The 24,933-nt window shown below is 34.9% G+C and overlaps 1 protein-coding gene and 1 pseudogene across 1 annotated transcript in view; both read left to right on the forward strand.

Moving 5' to 3' along the window:
- The window catches only part of LOC149562201 (ABC transporter G family member 3-like), a 128,092-nt gene extending 106,265 nt beyond the window's left edge, over positions 1–21,827 (forward strand). The window contains exons 7-11 of the mRNA XM_089825745.1: positions 13,354–13,545; positions 15,084–15,170; positions 20,794–21,066; positions 21,152–21,259; positions 21,363–21,827. Of these exons, the coding sequence (XP_089681871.1) occupies positions 13,354–13,545; positions 15,084–15,170; positions 20,794–21,066; positions 21,152–21,259; positions 21,363–21,602 (900 nt within the window). The 3' untranslated portion in view covers positions 21,603–21,827. The remainder of the gene's footprint in view (positions 1–13,353; positions 13,546–15,083; positions 15,171–20,793; positions 21,067–21,151; positions 21,260–21,362) is intronic.
- LOC149562202 (protein THYLAKOID FORMATION1, chloroplastic pseudogene) lies at positions 831–5,247 on the forward strand (annotated as a pseudogene).
- Positions 21,828–24,933: the final 3,106 nt, after the last annotated feature.

The following is a 24,933-nucleotide window of genomic DNA, read 5'->3' on the forward strand; positions in this document are numbered from 1 at the left end:
AACATGGGTAGTGGCCGCATAGCACGGGTAGTAGTTGCACAACACAGGAGCATCTCCAGAACCGCTCAGGAAAGTGGCTGTGCAGCACGGGAGCATCTCCAGAACTGTTCGGGAAAGTGGCCGCGCAGCACGGGGGCATCTCCAGAACCGTTTGGGAAAGTGGCCGCGCAACATGGGCAGTAGTCACGCAGCACGGGTAGTGGCTGCGTAGCACGGGTAGTAGTGCAACATGGGTTGTGACTGCGCAACACGTGAGCATCTCCAGAACCGTTCGGAAAAGTGGCCGTGCAGCATGGGTAGTGGCTGCCTGGCATGAGTAGTAGTCGCGCAACATGGGTAGCGGCCGCGCAGCACGGGTAGTAGTCGCGTAGCACGGGAGCACCTTCGAAATTATTTAGGAACATTACAGAATCTAGTCAATATTTAGTCATAGAAATTGCAGAAACTTTACATGGTATAAGAGCCTAGTTCCTTCATGGGAAGCTTAACCGCTTGAAGGTAGATCCATTTAGATTTATGGGCAATTTATTGTTGAATCATATGTTGGGCAAAACGAAAGAATTAAATGATGTTCTCATCATTTTTGCTGGATTTGCTCGGAAGAGATGCATCACCCTACAGATTATGATACGACTAAAGAATGAGTGTTAAAGAACTGCAGAAACGGAGAATTAGAAAATTGTAAACGTTAAAACTTATTAGGAACTCTCGATAAGTAGATAAAATAGATGTGAGTCATGATGGATGCGATGACAAAATTTGATGAGTCCGCTAGTTGAAGAGCAATTGTATGGGCAGTTAATTTTCTTTGACTTGAATCTTCCTCAAACATGGCAGCCGCCTTGGCATTTGTTTCTTTTAGCAGATTCGCAAAACTAACAGACAGGTTGGGCTCTTGAGCAGTTGTATCTAATAGAAATGGCAGCAGGAGCATTAGATGGCGAATGATCACAGGAATCAATCAGATTGGTGATGTTTTGTGGTCATTTGGTCGTCCTTCAGTCTCCATAATTCATTGTTACACGGCTATGATGACAGATATACCTACGGTTGGAGATAAAAAGTTGGCTTTCATAAAATAATACTAGCGGTCTATTCCAAACATATACAATAATGTTATATAGGAACTAACTATACAACATTTGATGCGATACAAGATGTTATATCAATTTGATCCAGTATTTTCCCTTGGCTTTGTCACTGTTTATGACCAACTCATGGTTGGATACCCAAGTGACAAGGATAGTGAAGCAATCTTTAGAGCATACATAAATACACTAAGGGAGGATCCTAAACAGTACATGAATGATGCTCAAAAGATGAAAGAATGGAGAAGTTCATAGAATGCAAATTCTATTGTTGACTTTCTGTCTAGAGATAGTAAAGTTGAGGGGATATTGAAAGATATTTCTGAACGGGCAAAGTCTATTTGAGTAGGCAAATACAACTGAACCTGTTGTCTTAGATAAGCTATGTCAAGCCTTGAATATAAGCAATCCCAGTGTGGACAAAGACCTTGATATTTACTGCAATATTCTTTCAAAATTGGTTAAGTCAAAGGATCTCCTAAAGGAGTATGTTGAAAGGAAAAGGTGGATTGATATCAAAGTGCATAGAGGAAGCCGCCAAATGTCAATGGGAATCATTTCCAAAAGCATTCGAACATCTCCAGGTACATTCTAAACATAGCAGAATACTTTTATGTTTAAGGTTGAATGTCAATAGGGATATTACATTATATTCATTTTTTAGTATGAGTTAAAGAATTAAAACTGGTTAAACCATTAATTCTGAGATAAATCTGGACTAAGTGACATAAACAAAAAATTCTCATGGTTTGATAATGACTCGTAACCCTTGAGAAGTTATCTGTAAACTTTGGCTAGATAACGAGAGGGGATCTTACAGTGTACATATTGAGAGGGAGTCCTACCAAAAGTAGTTAAAAACCTAAACTTCAGAGGAAGCATATAGGAAACTTGTAAACTCTTCACTAAGAGAGTAGATCACATTAAGTGTCATGGACTTCATTTACTTCAATTTGGTTTAAATACAGTCATGGATAAATTGAGAACTTGCATACGTGGATTGAATCCACCTTAAAGATGCTCGAACTTAAGAGGGAGTTTATATATGGGCTTACTTTCTCCTAGTTTTGCATTATAAACTCTTTCTTTGAGGATTTATATGTATTAGCGTTTCTTTTCAAGACTATATTTAGCCTAGGCTACATTATTGGTTGTGTTTGTTATAATCATTGGCTATGTTATAGGAAAGACTAAACCTCTTTTATTTAGTTGAGTCTATTATTGGATATTTTGCATGATCATGTATTTGATATGTGAATATAGCATAGACCATATTTGTTGCATATTTGGCTAAATTTATCTATGTGATTATATTTTTGATTTGTGGATAGTAGCGATCCATGGTTTAAGTCTTCTCGACTCAAGGATTGAGTACTTGGTGGACTTAATGTCTAGACACTAGTTCTCAGAGCACTTGGTGAATATCATGTATTTGATATTCGGATACCAGTGCAAGTGACATCATGGATTAGATGTCGGATTTATTACGATCTAACCAGAACCAAAATGAGTGATTTATCCAAAACAGAATCAACCAATCCTTTTGATGCTATTAAACATATAGCTTGGAAAGAAGCTATGACAAAAGAATACCAATCTATTATGAAGAATGATGTTTGGAAAATTGTTGTAGGACCTAAAGGAAAATCTGTTGTTTCTTCCAATTAGATATTTAAAATAAAGCATGTTGTTGACGATAGCATTGAGAAGTATAAAGCTAGATTTGTAGCCAGAGGATTTTCCCAGAAAGAAGGGATTGATTATGAAGAAACCTTTGCTCCTGTTGCCAGATATACCTTCGTAAGAGTAGTCTTAGGAATTGCAGCATTGAAGGGATGGAAAGTACATCAGATGGATGTAAAAACAACATTCTTAAATGGAAAAATTACCGAAGAAGTATATCTGGATCAACCTGAAGGATTTGAAACTCATGATCCTAACGTTTTTGTTGGCAGGCTCAAGAAAACTCTCTATGGGCTTAGCCAGGCTCCAATGGCCTGGTATGAAAGAATTGATAAGTATCTCATTGGCTTAGGATTCTCCAAGAATGAAGCCGATCCAAATTTATATTATAAAAGAAATAAAAATGATATGGTAATTTTGATATTGTATGTTGATGATTTACTAATAACAGGTGATGATCATCTTATAGATCAATACAAGAAAGATCTAACTAGAGAATTCAAGATGAAAGAGTTGGGACTCCTTCATTACTTCCTAGGACTAGAAGTACGGCAAAATTTTGACAGTATCATACTTAATCAAGGGAAGTATGCATTAGACATTTTGAAGAGATTTAGAATGTGGAATTGCAAGTCTATGTCTTCTCCAATGAAGACTAATCTACATAAACTTAAAAAAGCACCAGCAGAATCACCTTCCATAGATTCTACTCTCTACAAATAGATGATTGGGTCTCTTATGTACTTAGTAAATACAAGACTTGATATTTGCTATGTTGTTAATGCGTTAAGCCAGTTTATGTGTAAGCCAAAGGAGATTCACTTAGTTGCAGTTAAACACATTATGAGATACTTACAAGGCACTCTTAATTTTGGACTCTAATACGAGAAGGTTGACTTAGATTTACATGAATTCACTGACTCAGATTGGGATGGAAGTGTTAAAGATAGGAAAAGTACTTCAGGATGTTGTTTCAGTCTAGGATCAATAATGATATCTTGGATATGCAGAAAGCAGTCTTCAGGAGCTCAAAGCTCCACAAAAGCCGAATACATTGTAGCAGCAATGGCTTCGCGAGAAGCAGTTTGGCTAAGGAAGTTACTTGTGGGGATTATTTGGGCAAGCCATGAATCCTACGATTATTCATTGTGATAATCAGAGTTCCATCAAGCTTTCAGTGAATCTAGTTTTTCATGACATGTCCAAGCATATTGAAATTCCTTACCATTATGTAAGAGATATGGTAGACAGGAATTTTGTAAAATTATAATACATTTGCACTATAGATCAGACAGCAGACATACTCACCAAACTTCTATCTAGAGTGAAGATAGACCACTTCAGGAGAAGACTTGGTATGGTTGAATTGTAATCTATTTGTATTCTTTAAATTTTTTTATTTGTTAGGCTATTGAATGTTATGGGCTCCACCATTTGTATTCATTATTTAAGAGGTGATGATCTCCAAGATAATGAATACTTGTATAAAAGACATTATGAGAGATGACGATCTCTTAGATAATGTACTAAACAGTAGAGTTCTATTGTAAGATCTAGATGAGTTCAAGATCATATTGTGATGTTGACATTGCTATGTCAATAAGTCACAATTTGGATAAAGGAAGAATTTTATTATTCTCTGGGTTTATCCTGTATTTTGGTAGATCTTAAAACTCAAGATCATGTTGTGATATAGAAATACTAGTATCTATGAGTCACAACTTGGATAAATGAAGAAATTAAATTACTCTTCAGATTCATCCTATACATTGTATTCTTTGCAATACTGTTATCACTAGTAGTAGTGATTTGTCATACTATAGGTTTAGTGATATGACATTGTATCATGTGTTCTATGATACCACATGCTAAGGAGATTTAGATAGATATAGAGTATCAATTCTTGCTTGTTCATCTTTATTGATGTCGCTAGATATGATATCTCTCAGTATGATTATCAAGTTAAGAGGGAGTGTTAATTCTGTAACTTGTTATCATACTGGTCTGATAACAGATCGATTTGATCTAATATAGCATGCTAAGAATAGGACAAAGTCTTTGCATTGTTCCCTTTATAAGATCGACACCTATCCTTAGGTTTTGGTTTAAGACTAATCTAAACTGCATTGTTTATGTTTGTAATTAAACTTAATTATTCTTGGAAAGTTGCCGACTTCTAGAGGTTAGGAAAATAACTTTGGAAGAGACATGTCCTTTCTAATGACATGTCCCTTGATTCCTATACTTATAGAGGGTAAGGATGAAGTCTAAGAGCACACAAGAACAAAGACAAGTCTGCTCCTTAGTCATTACTGCCCACATACGAATTGCAGAATTAAAAGACAGAATTCTGAATTACATTTCTAATTCAATTGAAGGTAATACTTCGAAGTTATTCTCAGCAAATCACAAGGAGAAAAAGAAGATCGAATCTGGTCTATATTCAGTCATAGAAATTGCAGAAACTTTACACTGACGAAGTACCTAAAATTGACCATTAGGATTCTAGAGCGGCTGACTTTATGTAAAAGAATTTAAGGATGAACATGGAGATTTTCATACTTGACTATATCACTATTGCTCAAGGTATGTGGTTGGACAAGAGGATTCGAGTTCTTTTATTTTGTTCATTCTCAAAGGAGATTAATCAGCACTGGTTTTGGCATTGTAACTCTAGTTACATAAATAAAAACTTAGTTTTCAGTTTTCATAATCAAACAATTAAGCAATAGACTCATGAAAGGTTAAATACAATAAGTGACTTGGGGCTGGCTTGCTTATGCAAGCCTATTCAGGAGGAAATCAGTAAGATGTGAAAGCAATTCTTGGTCAAAGAAATAACTCCTAATACCCTATTGTGACATGTACAGTATCAAAAGAATAAGCAGATATCATACTCTAAAATTTAGAACTTGGAAACCTTTACATGCAATAAGAACACATGCAACATAAATTCCCATGTAATGGTCTCAAAGACTTAAAGACATTCTTTCATGTATTTTAAGGCCAAAATTTTATGCCATAGATTTTAGAGAGAAGAAGTTTGGAAACTTAATGCTTATTTTAGGACAATAAAAGATAAACCACAAAGGATATAAGCTCTTTTTTTTGAAAAGAACATCACAATTAAGGCTTTAGACGTGTCATATTTCTAATCCGCATCTTAATATATGTTAAGTTTTTGTGTTAGTGCAAAGAGATGTCCATGATATTGTGAATACATGGGGTCAATTCAAATCAGTACTTCACATTTACAAGTGATGAGAACAGAAAAATGAGAGAAAACTTGTCTTAAAATTACAAACCTTGCATTTCCAAAGTATCAACTTAAGATAATAACAGAGTTGTGCAGCTGAAGCTAATTATATCACAAGAAGTTTCTAAGAATTACAATTCTCCAAAGGTTGTTTTTGGGACCTTCACATTGCAAAGATTTGAAATGAAAACTGCCATTGCTTGAGGACAAGCAATCTTGGGAAGGGCGGACTGTCATGCCCCTCACCAAACTAAGACATGAGAACAAGTGGTACATATAAAAATGATTTTTATGCAATTAAAAGAATAGGAATTTTATATGTATTTCATCCTGGTTTACTTTCACAATGTGTATTTCAGCAATTTTTTGGACAATTGTGACAAAATACCAATCTAATGCATGCTTCAGATTTTCATGTATTTTGCTTGCGTTGATCAATGGAACATTGTTAAGCAACTGGAATTCATTTATTTAAATATTTTGATGTTCAACGTAAATGCAACATACTCAGAATTGAAATTAATAAGAACAATACTAGATAATACTGACCTCCATATATTTGAAAGGATATTACAACTATGGTTGTAGGCTTGTGTTTGTGGAAAATAGGTTGTTCACAATGATTTATGCAATGTAATACCTTGCTGTTTGCACACTTCTGTGACAAAACAGGGGATAAATCTAAAACTGTTCGTTGAAATAGATATTGCTTTGCCGATTCCAATTTTTTCTCCAAGCTATTTCAGTTGGCTGGCCCTGTGAGTATGGCTACAATAACTACAATTGGTACTGATCTGCTCCTAATGATAATTCTTGACATGTTGTTCACTTGGAAACCTGAGATGCTGAACACAACTCTATACAAGCAGATTTCTAAAACCCTTGACACCTGATCTAGCTACTTAAACCGCCCTTATATCTACTTCAAGGCAGCAACTCACCTTCTTGACACTAGAAATCACCTTAAGATGAAGTGCCCAGTGAAATTGTATGCAATTACCCTTAGAAGGTGGCTGATTCACTTCCATTAATCCCCTTTTTGCATAGGTGGCTAGCAAGCATGGAGTAAGCAAAGATAATAGGAAATAATATATATATCAAACAATCCCCTGAAATATACCAAATTCCACTGGCACACTCCACTGCTCCTCAACCATACAGTCACATAACCACAGAGTAGCTAGATACACTTATGCCTCTCTCTAGGTTCACACACCCCTGTACCTGATATAGATATTACTACACACTAGATACCATACCAATGCGTGTCCAAAAAAGCCTGATTTTCCAATCACGTTAATTACTCTTTGATTTGATGTTTAAAGACTGACGTGAATCTTCCTAAACCTCATTTTAGAAACTTCAATCATGCAATTTTTAATTTTTGGTATAAACTAATTTTACACCGAATGAGGGAGAACTGAAATGTTTTTCTGTTTGAGAGATCCACTTTTTTAGGCCTTATTTGAACACAACACTATGGTTTTGGCATTTTAATGTATATACATCAACAAAAAAGTTTTTAATTTTATGTTTATATATGTTGTTAAAAGACATTAATAGATTTTTAAATAAATAAAATTCATTCTCTAAATATGCATGAAATTTATTGATATACATATTTAAATATCAACATTATTTATATTTATATTTATTCAATTATAGTTTTTAATTTTTCAGATTTTAAAGACTAAATATGGAAGTGAATTTTTAATTAGTTTATAATTATAGAAATGAAGTCTGATCACATGCCTCTTTATTTTAATTTGGACTTGGTCCCACATAACATGCACAATGAATGTGATTTCCGCATGGAAAAGGCAGCCACTAGTAGTAGTGGGAGAATACTCATAAATCAAGCAAACAAGGACATATTCAGGACTGCTCTCAAACAACTCCTTGAGACAAGCACAAATAGCACGGACGAATGGATCAACATGGATCTAGGACATGTGCACAGCAACTTGGTTATCCCTATTCTTCACAAAGCACTAAAAGGATGTAAAAGATCTCACAGTAAAAAGAGGGTTGCAAATACTTTTCCTGCTAACCTGTGGTATGATGAGGAGTGCAAGGCAGCCAAGAGATCTTTGAAAGGCAAGTATACAAACAAAGAGGACAAGAAGAAATAAATAGAGTTGGTCCAGTCAAAGAAAAGAGATTATGTAAATGCAAGACGGGAAGAGTTATTAGCCCTAAGAAAACACAATCCCAAAGACTTTTGGAAAGAACTACAGCAAAAGAAAGAACAAAACAAAAACAATATCACTGCTGCCCATTGGTTAGAATATGTGAAGTTACTTTATGAGCGCATTGAGGAGAAAGAACCACCTCCCATGGTGAACTCTTCTGAGCTCTTCATAGTAGAGGAAATCAAACTTGGAATAAAGAAGTTAGCAAATGGCAAGGCAAGTGATATGCAGGGGCTGCAAGCTGAGTTTTTGAAATGGGGAGTTGATCTCCTAGCTCCTCACATAAAGGGGATCTTTAACAGGGTCATTCACGATGGCTTTCCGGATGATTGGACCACTAGTGTGCTTATACCTTTATTTAAGAGTGGGGATATTAACAACTCATTTAATTACCGAACTATTTGGCAACCTTTTTGGGAGCATGGTGGAACACAGGATCAGCAAATGGACAGAAATGGAAGGAAAAAGAGCAAAAAGACAAGCGAGTTTTAGACCAAGACATTCTACTATCAATCACACTGTCACTCTTAGACATTTGATAGAGAAAGTATGGGACAGCCAGGGGGAGAAGCTTTTTGCTGCTTTGTAGGCTTCAAGAAAGCCTTTGATATGGTTGCCTAGAGACAAGTTATGGAAAAGAATGGAAGAATTAGGCATCCTGGATGTCTACAGAGCAGCAGTGCATAGACTTTGTGAAAAAGTTAGATAAAAAATCAGAACTAAAGAGGGAGTGTTCGAGTGTTTTGGGAGTGATATTGGTGTGAAACAAGGGTGCTTGTTATCCCCCACTTTGTTTGCCTTATATATTGATAAACTAGAAGCTTGGCTAGATGAAATTGATGGGAAGGGGTCCAGTTAGCTGGCTATGTAGTGAAGCTTCTTTATGTGGATGATCTAATCTTAATATCAAAAACTTCTCACGGATTAAAAGATCACTCAAAGGCATTAGAGCACTTCTATCAAAAAGTGGGGATGCAGGTGAACAAATCCAAGACGAAAATCATGATATTTTCTTTGAAAAGAAAGGACGATTATTCGGATTTTCTTTTTGAAGGCAGCCCATTAGAAAAGATGAAAGAATACAAATGTTTAGGGATTGACTTCAGCCACAGGCTCAGCTGGGAGACTTGTAGAGTTAAAAGGATACAAGGGGGATGGAAAGCGTTATATTTGCTACAAAACAGATGTAGGAACACCGAGCTATGGGATTGGAAGACCAAGAAAACTCTATTTTGGTTTGTTGGTCACTCCAGTTGTTCTTTATAGTTACGAGGTTTGGGGGGGCAGCATGACAAAGTGTGGGTGGAGACAACTAGAGAGGATCCAAAAACATCTAATCACTACTAATATCAAGGTCGAGGCATCTGTATCTTATGAAATCTTATTAGCAGAAATGTTATGTACCCGCTGGAGGCGGCTGCCATAACTCGGTTAATAAGTTACTTAAGGAAACTTGACAACATAGATAGCCAACATTGGCCCAAAATTGCAATGCAAGAGGACTTGGTTTGTAGGAAGAAGACTTGGATGAAACAAAAGATAAAATGTTGAGCACGTGGAATATCAAGTTGCAAGAGTGTCCTACCAATAACACGGAAATAAAGAAGTTTGTTAGGGGAAAATTTCAAACTGCCATGTGGTCTCTTAACATGGGTTGGAAAAAGACACATTATATCAAAGTTTTCAATTCTTCTAAGGAGCATGGGGATCAAACATATCTGGGGTCAGCTATTACTAGTAAGGCTAGGATGTTAATTGCTTAGTTGAGGACTGGATCACTTCATCTCAGATGCGAGATTAGTAGATGGGAGAAGCCTAAAGAGGAGTAGGAGGAAAGGATCTGCAGATTCTGCAAAAAAGGGGTGGTTGAGACGGAATGTCACTTTCTTACTGATTGCAAGGCATATGAGGATATTCAGGCCCAATATAGGGTCAGCTTAGGGATGGCATAAGCTTACACAGTTTGTTTGATGATGATAAGATACGACAGACTGCTGGTTTGATTGTCAAGATTCATAGCAGGTGGTTGGATCTGGAAAGGAATTAGGATTAATGCTTCTGATTTGTGGTCCCTTAGACTGGTGGTCTTGTGGATGTCATTAAAATCCTTCATTCATTCATTCATTCATATTGTTTAATTAGTTCTTTTTAATTGTATTTAGATAGTTTTATTTTTAAACTTAGTTTTGAATAATGTTATTGTTAATTTAATAATAGCACCTGTTTTGTATATAGTAAACAGTTGAATCAACTTGTAATTTGTTTATGTAGCAATTGTGTGGCTATATTGCTTTTATAGGAATAAAAATATCCCTTAACAACTACAAAGTTGTGTTAGATAATAAATATATGTGTATGTGTTTCGTATGAATGTCGTATCCAGTTGAATAATATTAGGGGTCTTAAACAGTCATATCCGTATCCGTAACTTTATCCATACAACTCTTCATAACCATAAAATACCAAATACAATTCCTGCAACATCAGAGACACAATTTTCTGCATTGACTTTATTGGAGCATCCACTGATTTCAAAAAGGCCACCTCACCTTTGCAAGCTACCAAAAAAAAAAAAAAAAGCGGTGCATATTTTCCCGTCCATCCACTCATCAGAAAAAGTATTACAGCTGTATTTTTTAATACTTTTTTTTTTTCATCCACTACTACCCTTTCCCTTTCAGTTGCATCTACAAGCAACCTATGAGTACATACTACCAAATGAAATTAAGTACGAGTACCAAATGAAATTCACTACTCTTGCCCTTTTTCTTGAAGATGAAAAAGAATATGCTTGCAAGTCCTTTGGTTCCTCCAGATGAAACTGTCAGCAGTCACAAAGTTCCTCCTATAGGATGCCCGCCAACTGCCATGGGTTTTGTGCCCTTTACAAAGCCAGAAGTCCATCAAATGTTCACAACCCCCAAAACGTTCTGTATAATCCAAAATTCAGATGACCTGCAGCCAACAATGTTGCCAATGGTATAATCTCTCAAGTCTGCAACCATCTTGTAGGTTCACAGTCAGAGTTTCAGCCTACTCATGTGAAAATATCAGTTTTTCCTAGAGTAAACGAAAAAGAAGAACTACAATACAATTGTTGTTCGTGTTGTATTCTGGGATTTTCATCTGCTGTTGGCATTGTTCTACAAGAGATACTTATAATTATCTCTAAGCCAGTTAGTTTCTCTTTACAATTCGTTTTTTTTTTTGCTATAAGAAATCTGGACTTAAAAAGGTCCAGGAACTCAGAAAGAAAAATCAGTGAAGGCATTGCCTCTTCCCAAGAAAGGAAACTTTACAACTCAATATCCAAACTAACAAACATGTTTACCCTCCAGATCACTCAGCTGATATTAGTAACTTTGCTTCCAGCAGGAAGTATGAGACTCATGATTTTTGCCCAAAGCCCTTGCGTTTGAGGAGGCAAACTCCCTCATTTGCAGCTCAATCAGCTACCCTGTTTCCCTTCCTGCCTACATGTGATATTTTGACTTCATCAAACTCTCTGAGCACATATTTGGAAACCTCCACTAAAACCACCAGTCTCCAGTTATGTATGGGACTGCCCTTCAATGCATTGATAACTAGTTTTGAGTTTCCTTCAATCCAAAGCTTCTTCCAGCTTCTATCTCTGGCAATCATGATTCTCCATAGGGCTGCCCAGGCTTCCGTCAAATTGTTTGTTTCAACACCACAATTGATGGCATAAATTATCTTGGGGTCACTTGTTCATCTTGGAAAATACCACCACCCCAGCGCTGCCCGGGTTCCCTTTCACAACACAGCCAAAATAGAATTTGATACAGCCACAAGGGGGGCAGCCCACCAAGCGTTGATCAAATTGCTCTCTTCTTTTATGATGTTTATCATGTTTTGCTAGCTGTGCTAGTCTTTCCTATTTGGTCAATAGTGTGTTCAATTACAATACCATCCCAAATTCTGTCAACAGTTTTGCTTCATTTCTGATGATGCGTGAGATTCTCTCCAGCGAAAGATCCCAATGATGACAGGAGCAACATTTCAGATTAAAGTGAGGCCAGGACTCGCCACTTCTCTTTACAGTTCCTGAAAGCTCTGCAGTTTTCAAAATTATTTTTATATTATGAGACCTATGAAATTGTGTAAACCCTCTTAAATCAGGACAAATGAAATTCTGTTGACCATGTAGAAATTTGCATCTGCTATCCTTGACCAGAATTATCTTAATTGTGAAAATAATCCGACTAAAAGCTCTCTTAAGCCCGAGTGCCATATGGGATTTGATTGTTCTAAGGGATACCATCCATCCATGCCTATAAGTCTAAAATTCCTCTTACAACTAAGCATCAGTTTTCTTTGTTACTCAAAAATAATGTGCATGCCAAGTGAAATGCTGGACACAACAATATTTAAAATAAATTATTTAGATTATGTCCACAGCTCTCCAATTTTAATATGTTAATCTGTTTGCGACTCTGTTTGATGCACTTTTATGAACTTTGATCTATAAAAGTAGGTTGAACACTAAAACATCCAGAATTATATTTTTTGAATAATAAAATTATTTGGTTTCAACTGCCCATCAATATAATAAGTCTGATGGACACAAATAAAGTCAAATTTAAATCTAGTAGCTAAGTGCTATCTGTTGGGGCATTACAAGGTAATTTAAAAACTTTCTCACTACCTGTTGTGGGCCATTCATATTCTCAATAAAAGATGGATGATGAATATCAAGAGAATGCTTTTAAAAATAGTAGTGAAACAGAAGATGAGTAGTTTGAAGAGAAGAAGAAAATGAATAATAATTAGAAAAGGTTTACTCATAAGTGGTTGACATGAAGTTGAGTTGAGACGTTTTTGTAGATAATATAAAAAATCAGTTTGATCTACTCATTATCTTGTGTTAGTAAGCTGTAAGCAAAGTAAAAGCTATGAAACATGTGCAATCCAGGCATGTATGTTTTTATCTTAATGAGTTTATGTTAATAACTTAATACCTGAAAGTGAAATAAAATGTTAGTGAAATCTGCTTATGCGAACAATTTATGAGCTTAATTTTTAGGTGGTAATCCTTACAAGATGGTAAATGTATCATCCAAATAGACAGAACATTGAATTCCTAACTCGTGGTGGACACTTCCATTGTTTGCAGGAAGGTCCAATAGTTGAAGGCCAAGGCAATGCAAGAGCTTTGACACGTATTGCAGTATTGACATGGAGGTCATCACTGATCATGTTCAGAGATCTGAGATATTTTTGGTTTCGACTACTGTTATTTATACTCCTTATGATCTGCATGGGGACAGCATTTTCAAATATTGGCCATTCTTTGTATTCCATAGGAGTAAGTAAATTTGATATTTCAGGTTGAAAATATCATGCTTTTAATTGTCAACACAAAATGGATGTTTTCTTTATAGTAAGATTGCTACCAAAAATGTTTTTATTTTTACATGGAGGCATAATTTAACAACATAGGGATTTACTTGCCGTCTTGTGAAACTCTAGAGGCAAACCACGTTGGTAAGTGACTTGCCAAAAAGTTTACTGGCGAGTTTTCAGAGAGCTGCACAATGGAAAGAAACTACTCTTAAAACTTGGGAAGTCTGAGCCAGAAACTCAGCTAAATAGCTAATGGTGTGCCCAATAACAGTTGATGGCAGAAAAAAACCAAAAAGTCCTCAAATTTTACTTTTTCACCTTCATGATTTTGACCTATTGAAACATTTGACCAGATTGTGTTCATTGGATGATCAAGATATGCCTGAAAATGATGATGTACCACAACAGAAATCATTACCATCTACTTTCAGGGCACCTGGATAGCCACCTTGAAGCTTTAGTTGGAGAAGAAATTTGTAAAATACTAAAACAAGTTCCTAATTTATAATCATATTTTGATATGACATTATGATGTGAATTGAATTCAGTTTTTGATTTGTAAGGGAAGAAAAAACTACATATGACATCTTTAAAATTGTTTCAATGCTTTCTTTTAAAGATTATTTTGCAAATTTATATATTTATTTATGTTGGATATTTCGCCAAGTCCCAAGTACAAGTCAAATTTTTGTTCCTGCAAAGATTTTGCCAAATCCAGGTTTTCCATGCATGGAGGTATATCTCTCTTAATATTAAGGACCACGGTTCTCTTTAGCTCATTAACTGCTAGAATCTAGAAGCCTTCAATGGATGGAGTTTTATGGTGTGGCTTACACCTGAAAGTGCAATGCAATTAGAATATGTGGTTTAGGATTAGGCTGATAGTTCAGACATCTTAATAGCATACAGTTCCATTAAGTTTTAAATTTTTGTATTTGCCCCAGCAAATATTGTGTGGTGCCATTCAAATCAACAGGGCATTGGAAAGGGAATATCATATTTGCTAGAATGTAGAGAAGGATTTTCTGAGAAGAAAACATTGAGTTGGTCTGGATTAGCTCTTTTATAATGATATTATTTACCTTAATGGACAAACCAAAACTGAGTAATGCATTAGCCCAGCAGTTTCTAGACTCTAAATTATATTTGTGAGCAACAATACACGGTGCTTTAGCTCATGAAGGAAGGGGATGACTATCATGTTTGATTTAGTATTTTGAATTTTTTTAACATTCATTTAGTCATTAAGTGTAAGACTATAAGAAGATAAAGTCTATGAGCATTGAGAATATACAATGTTTATACTTGAATTTTGAGTCAATAGCAATAATGACAACGATTACACATCCGTTCATTTTTTTGACTGTGCATTAATATGTTTTATAGACAATTCTGACAGATTGCTTTCACTTCTAGTATTAGACCATTATTTTCTAGCATTTTGTTAGAATTTTGAGTAGCATTTTTTACTGACATCTTATTTGCATCATGTTATTTCAGGTAAGAGTTGCAGCAGTTTTTTTCTTTGTATCTTTTTCATCTTTAATGAGTATTGGTGGCTTTCCTGCACATATCAGAGAAATTAAGGTAAACATGCATAGTTTTGGAATGTCATATGCATATAAAAGAAATGGATAACATACTTTATCGATCTCGTCATCTGCAAGGAAAATATTAGTGAATTAGACTCTTTTTCATTTAAATGTGAAGTAAAAACATAAAGTCTGACTTAATTATAGATCATTTGACTGAGCTATGGAATATCTAAATTCGAGGCATTTCATCCTTGTCGTGGAAACCCAATTTACATAAATCATTACTGCGCCATGATTCATTTTAAATTTTTAATCAGAAACCTGTGATTTTTTACTTGTATAGTAATTGACAAAATTAATGTGCTTATTTTGCTTGCGCTTGATGCTTTTTAAGGCATAATATTGACACTGATGTGGCAAAGATTTGGTAAGTGATTCTTCACTTGGACTTGGTGGCAGAACTAGGCCAAAACTTGGCAAACTCAAAAAGTCACTGAAAAACAGTGAACTTTCAAGGGAAAAATGAGTATATTGCATTTCATATAAAATTAACTTTGACATCCCCTTCAGATATGAATAATAAATTAAAACTAAAAATAAATAAATAATAATAATAATGTAATTTTAATTTAATTACACTATAGACAGACAATAATGTTAAAATATAAAAATAACAAATAATAGTCATTATAAATAATAAATAATAATTAAATAGATAACAAATAATAAGTGAGATTTAATCATAAATACTAATAGTAATAGAATTAAGATGAATAAATATATAATAAATAAATAGTAACAAGCTATCATTAATCAATGAGAAGGATGAGTCTATTCGAGGTCATAAACCATGGGACTAAACCAGACATGTAGCCATATATAATAAAGGCTTGCATAAACGGTATATGAATAATGAGAGGGCTTTACAAGAAGTGGTGAATTAAAGAAACTATTTTAATAGAACTTTACACAATGACCTTGGAAGAAAATTACAAATGCCCAAGCTTCTTTATGATGTCCATACCATTTCAATTGCAAGTGTACAGAGGTTGCTGGCTCACATTTTCCACATTTGGATTTCACATCCTGGCAGCGTACCAGAGGTACATGGTTTAGATTCTGTATCACAAACCGTCTATTCCACAGCCAATCTTGTTTTCAATATCCCATCACTACTTATACTTTGGAACTGATCCCTAGGTGGAGCTGAATACGTAATGCAATATATAATGTAACAGACGTCTGATTGAGATTCATGAGAGGTCAAAGAAACATTGACCAAGGCAGAAGCAACAGCAATTACTCAAGGAGTAATTACGTTAATAATGAAAGTCACAAATCACACAGATGAGTAACCCACTAATTGTTAAGAAATTGTATCTGGGCACGTCCCTTGGAGACATCCCATCTTTTGCTAAACTATAGAGTCGGTCATGTCACTCAATTCAGCAAAGGGGAATCAGGGAATAAAATAGACAAGAATCGAAGAGCAGGTCAGGCCCATAACAATCATTAACATAAATTCTGCAATCTCTGGTCTGAGTATTTTCATGTCTGTACACGGCAGAGGGATTGAGGAGATTGTATCAGCACTAATAGAAGGAAAGCCTGCAACAACATATTCTTTATGCTAGTAATCTGTACCAGTACACAGGTGTATTGGGTATGAGCAACTTCCTATATATGTATATCCTTGTCTGCTAAGTACTGAAACCAGGTATGTACCACTTACTTATAAATGGCTGTTCATAGACCAGTGTCTCTATAATAATTTGTATATTGAGTATCAGATATATATACATGATGTGATAATTATTACTGCTTATGACTAAGTGCATATGGTTAGTGCTTGTGACTGTTTATATTATTCACAACATAAATTTATCATACTTAGAACTTTGAAGGCAAGATGCAACGTGTTTATATTCAGATAATTACTAATTTATATTTATGGTCTGGTATATGGATAGAATATTGTGTGTCTATATTTTTAACTGCATTAAAATTTAAGATTATTACCTCACAATGTAAGGCCAGGCCTGCGGCGAAACGAACTGTGCTACATCATACAAAGGCACTAGGTAAGGCCTGAGGTGGAATGAGCATGGGCTACATTATACAAAGGCACTATCTTATAGGGGATAAGATTCTGCTCTTGGGCCTAGGGTTGGGCAAGGACACACTTTTGTAATATCTCCATCCACCTTCATGAATGCAAAAACACTACACAATACATGTTATGAACTGGAACTCTATAAAAATAATAGGTTAGATTATATACCGTTTTTTATATTTGTGCTCTTGTTCCCTTTTGGTGTTGCTGGACCCAAATTGGGAATTAGCTTGCAAAAAGACATTTTAACTGGTAAAGTTATATCTCCAACCATCTTTCAATTCTTATTTTAATGGAATTTGTGATTTTAGGGCAAAAATTAGGGAAACCCCAGATGGGGACATTACAAAATGTATATTAAATCTAATCAGTTAGATTTACCATAGATGTGTACACAGAAATAAGTAAAGAATGCCACATTGAAATTTGAACTTCAATCTTGAAAGCTAACAAAGCAAATTGCTTTGGTATGCTTAAAGTTGTTTCTTTTATTCAAAGAAGGGATTTAGAAATCATGTGTATGACATTAGCAAAGCAACACAGAGAATAATCAAACAAGGGTAGAAAGGAGGCACTTCAGTTCTCCCAACATTAGATACAACTACAAGTCGTTGGACTTATGCTCCACTTTGTGTTTTGCAGCAACTCTATCTGAAGAAGGGATAGCAGCGCCATCATGGACAACTTCCTTGTCCTTAATTGTATGGAATTGCACTACCTCCTGCACTTGGACAAGTTTTGTATAACAATTTGTCTAAATGGACTATGCATGCCCCTTCTCTATGAATTTGGGTATCTCAATTGTGGTGATGCACTTAAGTGAATTTGGCTTTCTCAATTGTGGTGATGCACTTAGATGTGGGGTCGCATACTCAGACACTATGGGGACCCAATCATATGTAGCTATAATCATTTTATTGTAGAGGCATAGGTGAAAATGGAAAAATACAAGATGAGTCAACCTTTTATTGACAATTTATTGTGCATTTTGGAGATTTTGTGGTCAGACATCCCAATTGCAATGACCCATAAAGTCATCCCCAATCAATTAGAAACTAGTGAATCAAGAAATTAAATTATTTTCCAACTGGAATATTTAGACATTTGTATTAATTTGGAAGAATTAAGAGCTGCTCACAGAGAAATGAGGCGCTGAAACAAAAAGCCACAACACAAATGCAATATTTATCTTGGGAAACCAACTTTCTTAGAAATTAAAATTATTAGAGGCAATTACCCTTCTTTTGGAGCGTGTTACACAAGTGGATAAGTACAACTGTAAATTACAATCCTTTTCAAGCCCTCTACTGCAACTTTGTTATCTAGATGATACAATTTTACTAATCCTCTTTTGAGCTGATGATAATTAAAAACTACACTCTCTACCTCTCTTTACAGCTACTGCTGGTGGAACATCCCCCATGTCAAATTGAAGGGCTCCACAATGGAATTGGAAAAGGGAAGAGTCCGGTGTTCATCTCACATTCTATTGAAGAATCAATAGTAAGGGTCAAAACTGTAGGTGCATGTTTTACCTGCGTCATATTCCACAAAAATGTGTTTAAGTCCTTGGGATTTATTTGCTGCCAAAGAATACAAAAATTAGAGGTAGTCTATATGATCTGATGATATAATTTGTGTGGGCAAATGGGACAACCAAATATCCTAATTTATAATGCTTCCGAGAATACATTCAACTGTTTTCCGGAGGAACAAAGGGTGAATGTAATCTTTGTTGATCTTCATCAAGGATGCAGCTTGTTCCTGGGATTCAAGCATTTTTCCAAATGAACTAAAAAATAGACATTTCTTATGACATTTTTCAAAGTTGCCGGTTTGGATTCTGGTTCGTATACGGGTTCGACATTCAGGTTCAAAATTCGTCCAATTTTTTTTGGGTTGGATTCAGGTTCATTTTGGGTTCGTCCCTACAAGATTTTATCTCTCTCTCTCTCTCTCTCTCTCTCTCTCTCTCTCTCTATATATATATATATATATATATATATATATATATATATATATATATATATATATATATATATATATATATATATATATTTTGCATGGTTCATACAATATACTATACAGTTATACAGATACTTACTGCAAAAACAAAATTTAGTCTCTTAACTATATTACAAATCCTACAAAAATGGTTAACTATTTTGTACAGAGGTTAAGCAGAATAATAGGAATATGAACAAAAGACTGTAAGGAAGACGTACCTTATGATCTTTTGAGGGACTAATGACAAAATTCATGAGGTATTTTGAAGTCCAGAATTATGAAAAGTAAATTATACAAATTCTTTAAAATATGATTTGTAATAATATTGCCTAAGGGCTATATTATTTAGAGAATTTTCATTTTGATTTAGAGTTTCTTATTTATATACAATATAAAAAAGATGCATGCTTGAGTTGCATGACAGCAATATAATTTTTAGTTTGTTCTTCGAATAATCTGTTCCTGTTACATGCCCACGATTCTACAGAAAAGCATAGCAGACTCTTTAAAATTAAATTGGAAAAAGCTTTTTTCTGCTGTGCACGTAATGGGCTCAGATTCTTCAAAGTGAAGTCGAAGAGCCCATTGTCATGGCTTCTCAAAACAAACTCAAGCTATTACTAGTAATCAAAACATTCACTCTCGGGATGCTATGTAATTTTTTTTAGCACTGTAGAATCATATACAACGTCATTCTTCTGCGTTTGACATGTATGCGCAATTTGTTTAAAATATGTTTAATATAAAACTCTGTTCCGATCACTTCCGTCAGTCCCCGAGATGCGTTTGAAATTGGCCCAAATTGCACAAAATTCGTTCCGGGTGTGCTTTGACCAGTCAAAATTCGCTGCAGATGACCAAAAAGTCGTCCAGGATCCCTTTGACTGAACTATCAGCGAATTACACAGGGAAATAACAATTTAGAACTGACTTTGAATCGAATTCGAATTTGAGGCAAATCGACTTTCGAATTCTGTGGTAACTGACCGAATACGGTAACTTAGACATTTTTGCTGAAAGTTAGAACTGTGTTGGTTGTATTACAACAAACAACTGCTTTCTATGACATTTTAACTTAAGGTAAGAAAATAACCAACCTGTTGTGGGCACTTGTTGTGCATATTGAATGATGAACAATTTCTCTGATCACTTGGAAACTCATGTTGAATTTGAGTTTTCCTTCCCAAAGGCTGGATGAAGCTTTGGTCTTCTACACATGCATGTATCCTTTACTACTACGCTAATTTTCTGATTATGCTACCAATTTCTATCTGTTTTCTTGGAAGGGAATTATTTTTTCCTCAACTGCCTTCAAACTTCGCCTGTAAAAGAAAATGATCCTAAGCATAGTTTAAGATGAATTATAATCATAGTTCAATTTCTTTACATTTTCTTACAAGTGTTTTGAAAATGATTAGTGTTGTGAACTGCGGTAAATGGTCTTGAGCATAGTTAAAATTAAATTGTAATAATAATTATTTACATTTTTCGTAGAAAATGTTTCAAGGAAAAAAGTTTTATATCTTAATAATATGATTAGTATTGTGGACTGCAGGTTTTCATGCATGAAAAATCAAACAGGCACACAGGAGCCTTTGTATTTTCCTTGGGGAACTTGTTTGCCTGTATTCCTTTCTTATTTCTCATCTCGCTTTCCTGTTCCATGGTCATCTACTTCCTTCTTGGGATGCGTTCAGCTTTTGGCTTGTTCATGTATTTCATGTTGAACTTCTTTCTTTTCCTTCTAATAAATGAAGGCCTGCAGATGGTTGTTGCGTCAGTGTTTCCACAGTTGTTTAAAGGAATTATCACTATTGTGTTTCTGCAGGTAAGTAGCAGCCTGTTATTTACCCACCTTTTCCAAATGGTTTCTTTCCGAGCGAACTGTTTTGAGAGTTCTATGTTGTTTGCAGGGTATTATGATGCTTGCTGCTGGTTATTTCAGGCTTAGAGAGGAACTTCCTCGACCAGTCTGGAAATATCCATTATCTTACCTCGCTTTTCACACTTACGCCATAGAGGTATGGGCAAGAACACTATTTTTTCTATTTGTCCAAATGGCACCCTTCTCATTATAAAATTTACCTTTGTTAGTGCTTGCTAACATTACTTCATATGGGCCAGGGTCTCCTAGAAAATGAATACACAGGAACATCCTTTGCAGTTGGCCAGATTAGATCCATACCTGGAGATCAGGCTGTTCATGATTCTTATAACATTTCTAGTTCAAGAAATGCAAAGTGGTTAAACCTACTTGTTCTGGCTGTTATGGCCATTGGATATCAGATCATTTTGTTTTTATCACTTCATTTTGAAGTAAGACGCAAAGCTTTGTCTATTAAATACTGTAAACAAGATAAATAACCTTCCGAATGAAGGCAAGAAATTATTTTCCTCATCAGAAATTTGTTCTGTAAGTAAGGAGCCAGCAAATATTAGTGTACAGTTTGTGCAATTTGTTCAAGTAAAATAGTTCTAGTCATATAGAGCTTTGCAATTTTGATTGGTAATACCAACTTGGCTTTTGCTGGAATTACTTTCGTTGTTCTATATGAACAACCTGATAAGTCAGTATTATTCTTCATTTAAGATTGTGATTTTCTTCTAGATATGATTTTTAGTTTGTTCACAAATGCATTTGCTTGCATGTATATGTAAAGGCCGAGGGAGGAAGAGTCACAACTGTGCAGGTAGAAGTTTGCACTTGAGAAATGCTAATATTGGAGAAAGTAATGTTTACAAGAACATAGATGGATTTATCATTTTTGTTTGTCATTAATATAGAAAAGTTTAACTTACTAAAGACCATTTCAGTATTGGCTTCATAAATCTCACTACTGGATTTTTTATTTTTTTAATATTTTTCATAGCTGGACAATTGGGCTTCCTGCTAAAGCTAATGACTAACAAAGTAGCAAGGCGGTTGATGACCTTTGCCCATGTGACTCACCCAACTACTTGTACCCAAGGGAGCATAAGCCATATACCTGCTATAGAAAAGCAAGCTGTGGTGAATAAAAGGAAGCCTCAAGCACAAGAATCCTCAACTTCGACATTAGGGCTTAAAGACCTATCAACTGTCTGCAGCTTGAATGACTAGAATATGATGCATGAAAACTTTTTTGCGGCAATTTGCTGGCTGATACCATAAATGATAAAATGACTTTTCCATATTGCAATTTTGAATTCCCCCAAAAGTGCAAATGATAGTAATCCATATATTTGAAATCCCAAAATCCCAAACTTCTGCTAAAGTTTTCATTGTGATGAATATCTGTGTATTCTTTCCTACATTGAAACTTTGGTCAATAGCTTTTGTTACAAGCTTGGGTTGTTGCACAAAAGATCAACCTGTCAATGCCAGATACAACCACTGGACTTATAGAACACGAGGTGGTTAAACCATGTGTATGTGAGAAAAAGAGCAAATAGATAAGAATCAAAGACAAGTAAAAACATCCTAACCAACGGTAAATGCCCAGAAGACAAGAGAGCACATGGGTAAGATTGTTAAATTTCTAACATTGATATTCATATTGGTCTGAGTGTGTAGACCGCACATTACTCTTCTCCCCTTGTATACCATTCTAAGGCATTAAATACATTACACTTAGCAATAGAATGGGTGGCGATCCTTGGCAATAACCTTGTTATGCACTAACCATAACTATTTAGTTATGTTAGTTAATTCATTTGTTATCTCCTTGAGCGCTGATTTCTATAAATGAAGTGTGGGCCGACCTAGAGAGGGTTATGTACCTTTAAGGGACATGCCCTTTAGGCATGGTATAAGAGGTGGGTGTGATTGAAGTTTAAGGACACACAACACATTGAAGTCTGCTCCTTAAATCAATACTGCCCCAAGACGAATTGTAGGAATTATAAGCATTTTCAGAATTATATTATTTCATGCAAACAAGACTGTTATTGAAGATCATCTATAACAAACTAAGATTTATACAATCTAAGTTTGATTCACTTTAAAATTTGCAGAAACTTTACATGGTATTAGAGCTCTAGTAGTTGAATTTGGGCTCTGCAAATTAAATAATTAGACTTGATATATATCTAACATCATTCTCTTATCTTCAATGACATACACAATCAGACTTGAGGACAGGTTTGATGGGAAAGAACACTTTGATGTTTGGAAATTCAAAATCATGATGATTCTTGAAGAAAATGATGTAAAACAATTTGTTGATTCAACATCTAAAGAACCTTTCGTTGAAACTCATAAAATTATATGGAGTAAAGAAAATAAGAAAGCCATTCAGATCATATTAGATGGTGTGAAAAATGATATAATACCCATGCTAACGAAACATCAAACAACATTTGATATGATGAATGCATTACTAAATGCGTGAGGTTAACAATGCAACTAGAGTTCTCGCTCTTAAAAGGCAACTAAATCATATACAAATAAGGAAGGGAGAATCGATGAATTCTTACTTCCTATGGGTTGCCAGCCTAAGCGATGAACTTGCAAGTATAGGAACCTTCATTAATGACACAAAATTAGCACTGATGACTATAGATGGATTACCAAATTCATGGGAAACATTCACACAAGGAGTAAGTGCGAGAGATAATCTGCTTGACTTCAATAGACTTAAGGGAGATTGCCTTCAGGAAGAATTTAGAAAACTTAAGAAAGGAGGGAAATTGAAAACGGAAGATGAAGAACTTCACGTTCTTAATACAAATTCCTATAAAGGCATAAAGAAATACTTCAAGAAGAAAAGGGGCAATCAAAAGAATGACAAACCTAAGAAGGATCTATCAAAAATAAAATGCTTCAGATGAGAAAAGTTTGGACACTTCAGATCTAATTGCTTTGAGAATTCTAAACAATAAGTGAACTGTATGAACATCACTAGGGAAAAAGATAACTATGATCCTGAGAATCATGTATTGTATTGGGCACTATCAAATGAAGTCTCAAGTAAAGCATGTGATTGAAAATGGATCTTTTCAACATATTATAGGATACAAAGAAACACTAGACTCTATATCAGAAAGAGTTAATGGCGAAGTCACCATCAGTGATAATTCAACACATTCTGTCAAAAAAATTAGAAATTGCACCTTCAAACTAAAGTCGGGTAGTTCTCTTATTCTCAAAGGAGTACTTTATATACCATGAATAAAAAGGAATCTAATCTCAGTTACAACACTTGAAGATGATGGACATAATGTTGCATTCATGGACGATAAAGTCATAACTTGGGTTAAAAACTCCTCAATTAAGAAAACAAAATTGATTGGTCAAATAAAAGTGTATTTGTATGAATTAAATTTATAACCTAGTCGAGCTATTCAAGCCTTAATTCATGAAGTTGCGGATATAAATGAAATATGACACAAGGTTAGGACATCTAAATTTCAAAACTTTATCAACTATGGAGAAGATGGTTATTGGTTTACTTGAACTGAATAAAGATCACTCAAGCATATGCAAATGATGCGCTCTAGGTAAGACCACCAAAAGTTCATTTCATGATAGCACTAGAAAAACTAACAAGGTTTTGGAATTAATTCACTCAGATTAATGTGGACCTATGTCTGTTCCTTCTCTTAGAGGATTTTGGTACTTTATACTTTTTATAAATGACTTCTCTAGGAAAACTTGGATTTACTTCTTAAAATGCAAAGAATCAGAAGAAATCCTAAAGAAATTTAAAGAATTTAA

Source organism: Cupressus sempervirens, chromosome 4, assembly GCF_028749045.1.
Source record: "Cupressus sempervirens isolate cs-2001-9-10 chromosome 4, ASM2874904v1, whole genome shotgun sequence".
Taxonomy (NCBI): Eukaryota; Viridiplantae; Streptophyta; class Pinopsida; order Cupressales; family Cupressaceae; genus Cupressus; species Cupressus sempervirens.